The 14,240-nt window shown below is 27.1% G+C and overlaps 1 protein-coding gene across 2 annotated transcripts in view; it reads left to right on the top strand.

Moving 5' to 3' along the window:
• Nucleotides 1-14,240, top strand: part of LOC129966135 (signal peptide peptidase-like 3) — a 63,344-nt gene that overhangs the window by 23,030 nt on the left and 26,074 nt on the right. For both annotated transcript variants that reach the window (XM_056080523.1, XM_056080522.1), the window contains exon 3: nucleotides 9,772-9,836. In XM_056080523.1, coding sequence (XP_055936498.1) covers nucleotides 9,772-9,836 — 65 coding nt within the window. The remainder of the gene's footprint in view (nucleotides 1-9,771; nucleotides 9,837-14,240) is intronic.

Genomic DNA, 14,240 nt, shown 5'->3' with positions numbered 1-14,240 from the left:
AAAGTTTATGTATACAAATTATAAGCTTTAAAATTTATATCGAAACCTTGCATTTTGAATTCTATGAAGGTTCATCGAAATTTTTTTCGGTTAAAAAAATCTATTGGCCGTATTTGCTTTATTCATTTGCAATCTAAGTCGATTAATTTGTGTTTTAATAAATCGTTTCGATTATATAATACGACTTCTCGTATCCTCTTCCCATCGAATTCATAACAAAACAAAATACATGCTGATTTCAGCTATTTAAAGAATGCCGACACAAAAAAATTTGCGTATTAAATGACATTCATGTGTTGCGAGCTCATTTATCATGAATCACGAATAGAATTTACTTTCCAGTATTGTGAACCGCTTTCCCAAATCTAAATATATATTGAAAATTTAAATTAAATATTTGCTGTCGCCATGAAATCTGCTGGCAGTTTCTTTTTCCTTATTGCTGAATTAAATTGAAAAGCAACCGTCAGATGTTTGATGAATTTGAACTCATTTTCTTCTAAGAAAAAAAAAACTCATTGTTTTGTATTTAAATCGTACGTTAACTTTCATAGATTTAAAAATGTAAAATTGCATTTTAAAATCTCCAGAAAAAAAATAATAAAGAATATATTCACATAGTGTTTAATTGAAAGTGTATATGCCCAACATTGAAGCTAAATATTTCCATTTTTTGTTTTGTTTTATTTATAATAAACATTTAAACTATAGAGTATTAAATAAGGGGCTTATAACTGGTGAAGTTATCAAAAAGTAATGATTTATAATACCAAGGTTCGGTAAGACCATTATAATACCTGCCAGTTGTGATAATTTCACAAATAATAAATTCTAACAGTTTTACTTACATAAATAAAGGTCCATTGAAAAATAAATTAACGGATAAAAACTTATAATGCAAGAATTAATCAAGCTTGAATAATATAAATCTCCAAAGGCTATAATTTATCCCAGTTAATTGATTGTTACAAGCTCAGTCTTTTCAGTCACTCCTACCTCCTAATATCATTTAGTTTTAATTAATTAATATAGAAATAGGTGAATTAATTATTGACATTAATTTTTTTATATGCCAATTTAATTATTTGTATTTGCCAATTTGTAAGATGAAATTTAATATATGCAATATAAAAATCCTTTTAATTTTCTAACTGTAATGAATTTTTAACCTTTTTTAAATCTTCGAGTGCTTTATAGTGGAGAATTATTGATTGAACATTGATTGTTTCATTTCCCTATCATTATAAAAGAATTAAGCTTTATTGCTGCTGACCAATGCATCATAAATTGAATGCTTTCAGTAAATACAGCCTGCCTATTACAAGCAGCATTAGTATTCTGAAGATTTTTTTCGAGCACTTATGTAATATACCATCTTCTATTCTATCACCCTCTGAAATATCTAAATATAAGCGGGAGCAGGTAGTATAGGAAAGGAAGCGATACACCCCTGAAGATCACCACAGTCCGCAAGCATGAGTGGTCTTCCCCCCCATTTCCATGCAATGACGATGTATGACATGCTTTGAGCCCTATAATATAATACAGATAACCGCGTATGCATTCCTTTCCACCTATTGAATCGAAAATTTTATCAAGATATACAATTTTGCTTACAAGATTGAATGATAAATTTTGTTTATCTAAATCATGGCATTTTTGAGTAATTTGACTCAAAGATAGGCAGACATAATTACAAAGTGTTTGCTTTTGGACTCGGGGGGGGGGGGAATCTGTACACATAGATTTACCAAAATCCGTAGGTCGATTTCTTTTTAACGATTACAGCACAATCATTTTTTTTTTTTTTTTTTTTTTTTTTTTTTACAATTAGAGTGAAATTATCATAAATCCAATTTTTATTTTCTCTTTTTGACTTCATATGAACAAAAGTTGAAAGGGATGATTTTAATCGATTATCATTTATAAGATCTTGTATAGGTGATTATACAAGATCTTATAAATGTATCTGTCTGCACATTAGTTCGAAACGGAAAATACTGCATTCTCGTTTCGTAATGGCGTTACTCAATGTGATAGTTGATGCATTAAAGTCTGATAGATATAGTCAGTTCTATGATTTATTTCGTAATAATTGCTGACTTTTCCTTATTGAGAGTTCATTATGTTATGCAAATAAAGGTGAAACTATTTGTTAACCAAATAGTATAACTACAATAATGTTGTGAAAACCGGTTGCTATTTCATGAAACATCACTACGAAATAAATTAATAAGCAGAAAACTAGCACTGAATATCTTGAATTTTTGCTCATAATCAATTAATACTCATGGCAAGATAACATTTGAATAAGTATTATATTTTCAGACCGATATTGGTCATGTTGCCCCCCTTTCCCATATTGCATATTATTATGCCATTTCTCTTATCTACTATTAGCAATGTTGAATGTGTGTGTGTATTTATACCCTACAGGCCGATCGTTTGATCTAAAGCTATAAAACTTTTCCATATATACACTTTGAAATATGGGAATGTGCACTGTTTCGTTTTTTTAAAAAATTGATTTAAACTGTTTAAAAATTGGGTAAAGTTTTGACATTTTCCTACAATAACTTCCAAACATATTACTGGATAAAAATATTTATATATATATTTTTTATTTTTAGTTAATTAAAGTAAGCGTATTTTACAAAAAAAAAAAAAAAAAAAAAAAAAAAATTACTGTAAGAGTTAAATTGAAATAATTTTTATTAATGCTGTTATTAATGTTGCATCGGCATATATTATCAACAAAATATTATAAATAAAAAACTTTTCTATTTAACAAAATGCTGGAACATCAGATTGTTTTAATCCGTGAAATTGATATGGAACTAGACAAATTTGCTTTTGTGAAAAGAATTTTAATGAAACCAATATTTACAAAAAAAAAAAAAAAAAAAAAAAAAAGCGTAAAGAATTTTATTAAATTATCGTTTGCGTTTTTCAAGAAATTGTTAAGTTGAGAGGTTTAAATAAAATCATGTACTCGACAATTAATATTTCATTTAAACTTTGTTGATCAAAATATAATCTTGAATAGGTTTAAATAAAAGGGATGCATTTATTAAAACTTTAGAAATTTTGTTGTACTTACAATTAAAGTTCAATTCTAGAATCAAACAATAGTGAACATATTTTAAAGTGCGCTAATTTTTAAACATTGTTGTTTCCTGGATTATAATTGGATGTATAAAGACAGAAAATTGGGGAATAAATGGTGCAGTGAATAGAACAGTGTAAAGCTTCTAACATAGTATAATTTACATATCTATCAAAATATGAAGTTTAAAAATATTTTTCTGAGGAAACCATTTAGCCATTAAGACAGAAATTGTGTAATTGAAATTTTAGCAGCCATTAATCTAGGTGAAACAAATGACTTCCTGGTTGATTGTTAAATATGGAAAAAAAAGGAGGAAAAAAAAATCACCTTTTGGAACATTTTAATGTTTTATTGAAATATTTTCATATATCTGTTTGAAATTACGACGCACATTAACTGTGAGGACCTTGCAAGGAAAGCTACACATCCAAACTAGTTGAAGCGATGACACTTTTAGCTGAAATTTACGATGGCAGGATGAACTACTTTCAAAGAACAGAAAAAGGTGAACTGGATCAAGTGGGATGTTATGAAACAGCCTTAGTCGGTTTTGTTTTCTTCATAAAAGCAGACTGGATTGCGGAAGAAAAAGTCATTACGGTCAAATGATAACAAATAAAATGATTTGTTCTTCTGCTTTCCTTGAAGTCATTTCGAAACTGTAATAATTCGAAACTATCTTTTCTTGAGAAGAGAGGAGACAGTAATTAAGATTCTGCTTATGTAGTTACTATAAACAATTCAGTTACCCAAAATTTCCAATTGTTCCCCTTCCCATAATAAAATGTATACAAGTTAATAAGAATCTCTTACTGAATGTTTCTCATTGGTGGATTGAGACATTTTGAAACCATAAGAAGTGCACATTTTGACGCCACTCGATTAAAAAACTGGTTAACTTAGTTTTAGATTCCAGCATATATTTTATCTTAATCATTATTTTAATTATTTATTTTATATTTTTGTTATTTTAGTAATTTCATGAAAATGTTTTATTTATTTATTTATTATGTCTTATAGCTTTATTCATGTTTGTTCACAATATTGAGAAATTGGCAATTGAAAATATTGTAATAACTAAGTGAACATAGAACTACATATAAGAACCAATTATACTTGACAAAATGTTAATATTGTCCTAATATTTTATAATTCATAAAATTTGTTTTTTATTATCAATTTATTTAGCTAATAGACTAATAATATTTTTTAAACGATTTATCTGCGTTACCTTTCCAATCTAACGGTTCTACCTGTTCTGATTTGACGTCATCTGCTACTGATGCTTTGCGTTAAATTAAAATATAGCATATTTTCATTTATCTCTCGGTTGCGTAGAAAATGGTTATTGGTTAAATTTAGCCATTAACCAACGTATTAATTTTTTTTTTGTGAAAATTCCGAATTATAAATAAATTGATACTCTGCATGAAATCCAAATTTAATTTTTGTCTTAGCAATTAATACTGTATTTTCACTCTTAGGCTATATATAATTCCCAAATTAATACCAAACATTAAATATAACAAATTTTTTGAATTGTATTTTGAATTTTGAATATGATTGCATAAAAGACAGATAACTACTTAGTTTTTCATATATTCATCAGAGAAAGGAATTGAAAAAGTGTATTAACAGTGAGATATAGACATTAGAAAAGTTAATTTTGGAGTAATTTGTTTTAAATTTTTTAAAAATATTTTTTATAATTATTTTATACCTTAGAAATTATTACTAATTTTGGGTATTTTAATATTGTTTTATTTTCAAATTCTTAAAATACGCTTTAATAAGGTATATTTAATCAGGTTTGGAATTTTATCTGAAATATTAAATACATGAAATCTTCTGTAGTTGGCAATGCTTGTTTGTAGTCAGGTTCTCAAATCACGGCACTTATACACTATTTGTTTATTATATTGATTTTCGTAATATAGTTTTTAGCTAGAGACTTTAATCAGTGTTCAAAATGAATGTAAAACAGCATTCCTTTTTTTTACATTTTTTTTTGTTATTTTTCAGATATTGATTTGAATTCTTTCACATTATTTCAAACAGTTAAAAAAAAAAAAAGATTTTTTTTTAAGTAAAAAAAAATGCAATATTGCTGTAATTCAAGTCAATATTTAACAGATAATCGTTTGCAGTTATTGAAATCATAGTTTATACATTTATAAAAGAAAACATTGATATGATTAAAAATTTAGTGAAATATTAAACAGATTTTTTTTTAAATCTCTTCTATTCTATTTGTGATGTTATAATTGAGTTGGTTGAGAAATTCTCTCTATGTAGTTTGAAACAGCATTAAAACTTTGAACAAGGCAACATATAGAAAGATGACTTTTCACTTTTTAATATGATTAGGAAGTATTTTTCGCTTAAAATGCTTTTAAAATGTTTGACAATTATACAAAAAATTGTACAAAAAAGAAAAAAAAAAAAAAAAAACACACATCTTAAAATCTGACCATTATTTATTAAAAATTAAAAATTTCGAGCAAACTTTTATCGGTGGTTGGTGAACTGTAGTTCTGAGGTAGTAACATTGAACATCCGAAGCAAAAATGGGGAATTGGGAAAGAGAATAAAATCCTCTCTATTCAGGTCAAAAATGGAGCAGTAAGCTTGACCTAGATTCACGACCTTGCAGTGAAGAATATTATCAATTTCGTTAACTTTTGCTAATTTTTCAGTGATACTTTAAGCATTTTTTTTTAATTAGATAAAATATCCTACAGGAAAAAGAACACTTGGAAAGATAAAATTTTGCACTTTAAAAATACCATGAAAATAATTATCTCTGGGAAAAAATGATCTAATAGTTCAAAACTGACTTACTTAGCAAATTAGAATAAACTGAAAAAAAAAAAAAAATGATCCCAGAGTGCACATTTTCAGCATTTAAAGTATACCTGTGTCAAATTGGGTAGTTAGTCATCAACTGTCTCTAAATTAGACAGTTTGTTGCCTACAAACAGTCAGTCTTTCATCTTTATTAGTATTAAAGATAAACCCAGCATACCGTAATTATTTATAATAAAACAGGCTCGCTTGTCGCATTAATTGTTGTCAGTTACAAATCTTTAATGTTTTTGTTATGTATTGCTATCCACTTTTTACTACAATATACCAAGAATTTATATTTTTAAAATAAGAGTTTGATTTACGAATATAAATGAATGATATAAATTTAAAACGCTTTATTCTCTTTGAATATTAATACTGTATTTATGCTGCATTGGCTTTTAAAGTTTCAACTCTTTAGGTATACGTTTCAGAGCGTAATGCATTTTTTGATTTATGTTTTTTTTTTTTTTTTTTTTTTTTTGTAATACTTAATATTCTAAGTTATCTCAATATCATGAATAATATGAAATAAATGAATTTTTGCATAAAATCTACTGCTTTTAACTATCCAAAAAATTGTGTCCTAAATGAAAAAAAAAAAAAAAAAGTGTATCTAAAAGGTTAATTCAGTATTCTAAACTTCTGAACTGTTTTTGTTTTTATAACTGCTTGGATTTTAGGAAGTTACCTTCATTTTCTCGAATTCTTACTTTTGTTAAAATCTTAAGCTTACGAAGAACCTCATAAACTAAAATCTAATGTATATTTGTTATTAAAATTTGGTGTAATGATTTTTGAACATGTTCTGCAGTTTCTGAACTACAAGATAAAAAATCTTCATTTAGAATAATTTAAGTTGTTTTAATGCGAAAAAAAAAATTGGAAAATTTCATGCTATTTATCGAACTTATCGGACGGTAATATTTAATTAAAGATAGAAATACAGCGTGTTTCTTGTTCAAGAATTAGGTAATATATTTTTAAAATTAGTTTCCTAATTTTGAAAATTAGTTAAAAAAATATTTTTATGTAAAACTTTCTACAATATTTTTCATTGTTGCAGTAACATTTAAACAATTTTCATTGTTTCATCATGCATTTGCTTGCCTATTTTCCTTCAGTGCATGGAAAATTAAGCATTATTGTTAAAGGACAAGAAATAAAAATTTTGTTTACACTTTTATATTCTTTGATTATATCGTAATGACTTTTTATTTTCTGATTTTATTTTATACAGATCTTTTGAAATTTTTAAATAAAGTTCAGTAAAATGTTAGACATATTCTGAAATGCATTCGGGATGCTAAATTATCATTGTTATTATGTTCTTATTTTTTTGTTTTTTGTATCAGTATGTATCTACCCATACTATATCTATATAGTTTTCCTTACTATATCTGTCATCTGCCCATATTATATCTATCTTTTTCTCATACTATATCTATGTATCTATTTATTGAACGTGCTCATGCAATGTTCTTAAATGCTCATATAATGCCCATTAATGTTGGAAATAGCTAATTTTGCTTAAGAAATAAGAATTTGTATTTATAGCAGTGCACAAGACAACGGAAAGTTAGATAATATGGACAGATACGTTTTTTATCCTATTGGAACATGACTTCATTAAATAGTACAATAGGCGTGATGCTACTAAAACAACATTGCTTAAATTTCTAAATCAATTTTGAATTTATTTTTTTATTTTTCTGTAAGAGGGGGGAAAAATATTTTGCTGAGGTTTCATTGGTTGCAAAAGGAAATAATCATTCTAAATGTTTAAATGAGATTTTCATTTATTTTTAAAGAAGTTGAGTTTTCGCTTTTATTTACACCAAAAGTTGTGAATATGATCATGCTCTGCCGGTGATTAATGCAAAACTTCTGAAACTCAATATACTATTTCACTTATTTATTTAAACGTCTGATTATTCAATCTGGGGTACATTTAAGCATCCCAAAAAAAGAATAAGATGATAAAGTATATCTTTTTATTTTGCTTTTTTATTCCTTGGACAAAAATACTGCATTTTTCCATTATAGTAGCTCTGCTCTTATTCAGATCATGCATGAAAGTATAGTTCTATAAAAACCTTTTCTAGAAACTAAATTTAATTTTTTTTTCATTCGTCTACCCTACAGTAATATCTTTATAAACTTAATTTAGTCAAATCTTTAAACATTTTTAAAATCAAGTTAAAAAAACTTTATCAAGAGTTTTTTTTTTCTTCTTTTCTCTCTCTCTCTCTTTTTTTTAAAACATGGTTATCTTTTAGGCTGGTTTTTCATTTTTTTAGTCTGCTGCAGTAATCTACCTCATTCAGTATTGTTTGTAAATTTGTTGTTTGTAAAATAAAATACTTGAATTATTATTTATAATATTAATATATAATTGAAATACTATAAATAATAATTCGAGATTCTTATTTACATTAATATTATAATTATATAATCTTGAATTATTAATTATAATTAATTCAAGAAGTAACTGTGTTAATTAATTTTAACACAGTTACCTCTTGAATAATAAGAGCTCGTCAGGAAAGGGTTTTTAATTAAAAATGAATCGAAATTTTAATATTTTTCGTCAGTATCTTCGGAATATAATATCTGACAAACATTTTTTATACCGCTTTAAAATCCAATAAATATTAGCTTTTCAATGATATCAATTTTATTTCGGTGCAATATTTTTATTAACCCAAATAAATTGTTCTGGATTTCTGATATAACAGCTGATTCTGTACATTTTCCCATGAAATGCTTAATAGACTGTTTAATCGGAGAATCTGCATGTACAGTAAAAGCTTTAATTCAAAAGATTTTAAAGCCATTTTAAAAATTTTATATTTAATCTATGAAAATTTCACATTTTTTAAAATATAATTTTATGATTTTGTAAAATTGATTTAGAAACGGCAACAAAATAGTATGAATCGCAGACAATAAAATAATGTTTTTATCATAAAACTACCATACTACGATTTTCGAACTAAAGGTTCGAATACTTTTATATATTTTTGCTTCTTTAGAGCTGTAATTGAAATGTAATTATTTACTCTTTTCACTACCTTAAAGATTTAGATTGCCTTGTGGTGTGTGCTTGTTTCTTTTTGGGGGATCACTGCAATACTGCTTGTGAATTATGCTGCTTGAGGCACGCTGCTAAAGATACCCGTAGTCTAGTAATTAAAAAAAAAATTAAATATACTCGATCTTAAATATTTTATTTTTAAAGTCTACTCTTTATTTTAGAACAGTGTGTGTGTGTGTGTGTGTGTCAGTGCGCGCGCATCCAAATATTTAATATCATTGCAATGTATGCGAATATAAAGGCAGTAACTGAAAGAATAAAAAACATTGTTGTAAAACATACTTAGAAATAGTTTTAAACATTTATTATAATTAGTGGGAAAAAAACTGTACTAAAATCAAATTGAAATATTGATGATAAAATTAATAGGTAAGTAAAGGGTTAGACGATTTTTTCATAATGCATGTTGCATTTTAGAGATAGTGTGTTAACCTATAAACATTATCACTAATAAATGTGCTATTGTTACTAGATTATTAGTAGTTATGTCTGTGCGTATTAACGTATGATTATAAAGATGATTTGTATGGATGTGATTGCTTCTGTAAATGCTGTTAGAACTAAAGAACTCTTTCTGTGAGAAAGATAATTGGTCTGAGTTGTAGCTAATATAGGATTTTTTTTTTAACCTCTTTATTTTGAGTTTTGTGGAGTCATAATTCTTTTTCCGAGTTGCTAATCAAACCTTACTGATCTTTTGTTGGCTTTTCCTTCACAGGTCGCTGAACATGGAACAAGAGGCGAAACAGAAAGAAAAAGAAAGGAATGGGCAACCTGATAACAGTGAGTAGTAGAAGTATTTTATTTACAGCTTTTCATAATTTGTCTGTGTGCGGTGAATTTTTCCTATTGAAATTACTGCCAAATTAGTTGAAATTCTTGCAGCGATTTCAGTTTTTCAATTTATCTATTTCTTGTCATTTTATTGAAAAATTAAATCGAGTGAATAAACATATGCCAAATGTTACATTTTTAAATTGGATGCTAGGTGAATCAACTTTAATTTTTTTTACGAATTTTTCTGTTCTGGAAATAACGTAATATATCAAAATTGTGTCATACTACCTTTTTAAACAAGAACCGGGCCTTTTTGACCAAAGGAATTTTTAGAGCTCCAGATAAGGACGGTTCCAGAGTATTCGATGTCCTATGTGTGATATTATTGTGACGCCATAGTCCTTTGTACATACACTGTATATTGATACATATGCTTAGTCCTGAATAGGGTGAAAGCATATAAGTAATTCTTTCAATGCATATTGAAAATGCAGTTAAAGGGGAAAAAGAGTATAAGAGGTTAAAAATAGTAGATGACATTTTATTATCTTATGCCACTTAAGTTTATTAAATCCCAAGGGATGAATTGTGTAGGTTCAAAGTTAAAAAAAAAAAAAAAAAAAAAATCGTTGAAATTTATGCTATTCTTTAAAGCTTATAACCGTATATCATATATAAGATTTTTCTGGGGGGGGGGGAACTTCATGGAATATATTTAAGATGAATTTTTTTTTTTCATTTTTTTACGATTAAGCTAGATTAATAAAAGATTTAACTGTGCTATGAAGACAATCCGCCAATAATACTATATTATTATTAATTTCACAAATGCTTATAAATTAGGAAACGTAACATTTCAATCGACTATATTTATCGCTATTATTTCGATGTTTGTGTTTAATTTCCGTTTTTGTTGGAGTCATATTCTGGTGCACAAATTTTCAAATGTATGATGGGAATTGTCGTCTTTACATACTCGGTGCTACAAGTGTGCAAGTTGCAAACCCTTGGAGCCAGCTCTGCTTCCGGGAAACAAATACAAATATCCAGTATATCAAAATAGATTTTTTAAAATTAAAAACTGTAAATTTGGGCAAAATATATTGTTTTTTTTTCTCTATTGAGAGGCTTCATCAAGGAATGCCCAATGCTTTTTAGTATTCTATGATCAATATTAGTTTGTTTCGATGTTTAATCATAATAAATATAATATTTTATTTGTTTTATTTGAATGAAGAACAGTAAATTCAATATCTGACCATTATCACAACAATTGCCTTTCATATAACATTATTTGTAATTCCTAATTATTTTAAAGAGACAGCTCTTCATGTAGGAGTTTATTTTGGAAATTCTTTTTATTCTGGGTTTTTTACTTTACCGATTCACATTTCCATTTTGGTTAGAAGCGGGGTGCGGATAAAAAAATGCATAAGCGACATTAAAAGTTTATAAGGATATAAGAAATGAAGTATTAATGAATAATTAAAGCAAGATTAAAGGTAATAATAAAAAAAGTATTATTGTCTTTTAAATAATTGTTTTTATTTATAAACGTGGAAAAAAAAAACCTGAAAAAAGTTTTCTCAAATCGAGCAATTTTCTGTGTTACCTTACTTGGAATTTCACCTCACAGTTTAGAGAGGCCTGGTCGTTGTGTTCCGCGTTTTCATATGTGAATTTACAAAAGTATCCGGAAATTTGACCATATGAGGTTGAGGATGTGCCTCTAAATATAGTGCATCTATTAAAATATTGCATTTTTTATCTTGGAAACTTATAATGCATTATTCTTACGTTTTGTATCATCTACAACGAATCACAAAGCTCATTAATGTCTTTAAATCAAATATGTAGTCGAACGTAAGCGGGGCATTTAACAAGATAATAATCTTTAGGGGCTGGCATTTTTGTAAATTTCATGATGTGACACGCATGATGGCGGGAAAAAAATCATCTAAAAGGGAGGCTAGATCATGAACCTAGAATTACCAAATTTGACTCATAGGTAATACTGTGAAAAGAATTTCGAAACTTGTTAGATTTTTAATTAAAAAAATAATTAAAATATTAATGATTTTTTTTCAGTAACATCGGAGCTAACATTAGTGCGCAAAAATCACTTTAATGCCATTTCAAGAAGTGATCTTTTCAATGTTATCAATTTTATTTCCGTAATATTTTAAGCATATTTTACTACCATACTTTTTATTGTTTTAATCTTAGATTTATATTCATGAGAGCTACGACGAAATTAAATACATTTTCTTTGTGTAAATATTTTCTCTGCTATATAATTAAGAGCAAAATTTAAAATTAAGATAGACGAATCAAGCATAAAATATTACCATGCAAAGATGTTTTGAATTAGTTCTCAACTCTTTTTTTTTCTTTCTTTTTTTTAAAGTCTGGGTTATTTATAGGATAAATATAGTTTAGGTGGAATCACGAATTATTTGTGGGAAAGGGATACCGGAAATGGTTTGGAATGGAATCAGCAAATGCCTATTCCACACCAGTGATAAGGAATGGAATTAGCAAATGCTTGATTTTAGTTCCACAGCAAGAAAATGCACAACAATATAGATATGAGTTTTTATATTTATTAATGAGGTTTTTAATTCAACATTTACTTAATATTCAAGTGCTTATTATTATAATATGCAGAATGCAGCGATATTTGTTTAATATTTAGATTTGCTTGAAAAAATTTAAATAAAGGAAAAAAATATCCGAAAAAGATTTTAGTCTAAATCTATGTAAAACTTTTTAGAATAGCTACGGAGGAGACGGGTGCTGGCCCTTATTCTTAAAGCCAAATCCTATCATCCATAACGTTGATATCTCCTTAAACTAAAATCAGGATGCTGTTTTCAGATACTGATGCTGTAATTTCTTGAGTAATTTAAAACTGCAAATTTGCACACAGATAACAACAAACGAAAAAAAAAAATATTGCAGCATATTAATACAAATTAACATAAAACCATTGCTAAAATTGTTTTGTGTATTTATGGTCAAATTTAAATATATGCATCCTAATTTGGCTATGGGGAAAAAAAAAATATCTGTGAAGCCATGTATTTTATGTTATTATTTGATTGACTAAACTAAAATTACATTTATGTTCCGATTGATAAATCATATAAACTTATAAAGCGAATGTTGACCAGTAGTTGCGTTGTTAATAATCAAATCATAACAAACCTCTTTGCTTTGTTTTAAAACAATAATTATGCAAATTTTACATGTGATGTATATGTAAAACTGTGTTCGGGTGAAAGCAACTTGCAATACATTGTTCGGATTGTGTTGCAATACATTGTTCTTAATGTGTTTGATTACAACATTAACATTTTTTAATTCATCCTGTTTCAGTGGAAACATGTTTCATGAATAAAATTTTTATTTCAAAATCTTAGTGTTCTTTTAAAAAATAATTTACTTTTAAAAATATTTTTAATAAGAAGCAAAAAATAAGTTAACAAGAAACAATCAGAAAATATCCAGCATTCATTCTCTGGATATTTTTTGATTGTTTCTTGTTGAAATTTGTCGGTTCTGAATCAAGCGATTGTGACATCAGCATTACGTCATCATTATCTTGATGGGTTATTTTAGCGGAAGAGTATCGTTTGGAAGAACCAATTTAAAAAAAAAAATCATATCATTGGATGTCTTGCAATTTATTAAAAATGTGTTATTCTCCTAAAATTATAACTCATGATGGTCATTCAGAATAATATTTTATGCAGTTACTGATTGTCAGTTGCGTTTGTGAAATCGAAAAATATGATTTTCAGATTTCAAGCATTTTTTTTTTATTTCCAAAAGATTTAGCTTTGTAATTTTTAAAATGAACATATAAGATTCTGAACTTTTTAGTTAGGATGTTAGCTGACGTTCTTTACATCTGTTATTAAAAATATTTTTTTATTATAAACTAGTCGCTTCTGGCGACCAACTGGTTTCCGAAGATATTATTTTTAATAAAATTTCAGTTAGATTACTTAGACGAAATTTCATGTCAATGATTATGCCAAATTGTCAGACATTAAAGCCGTGTTATTTTAAATGTGGTGCATTTGATTTGTTTATTATGTACATGGAACTTTCTAATGAAGACCAGATCCATATCATAGCGCTATTAAAAATGTGAGTGCCCCGATCTTAACATAATCGAACGGTAATGGTTTATTTTGTAGCGTTCAAACCGGAATTAATATCTTCCACTGGCATCTCTACCGGAACTTTCACAATGTCTCCAGGAAGAAATGATCCAATATTCCTCTAAACACCATTCAGCGCTTGTATGATTCGATTCCGAAGCGAATCTCAGCCATATTACATGCTAAAGGTGGCTTTAAATAATTTTAATGAAGATTTGTATTTGTTTGTGATGTTTCCATT

The sequence above is a fragment of the Argiope bruennichi genome, chromosome 4, assembly GCF_947563725.1.
Source record: "Argiope bruennichi chromosome 4, qqArgBrue1.1, whole genome shotgun sequence".
Lineage (NCBI taxonomy): Eukaryota > Metazoa > Arthropoda > Arachnida > Araneae > Araneidae > Argiope > Argiope bruennichi.
Note: the sequence above shows the minus strand (reverse complement) of the source record. Positions and strands in the feature narration are given on the sequence as shown.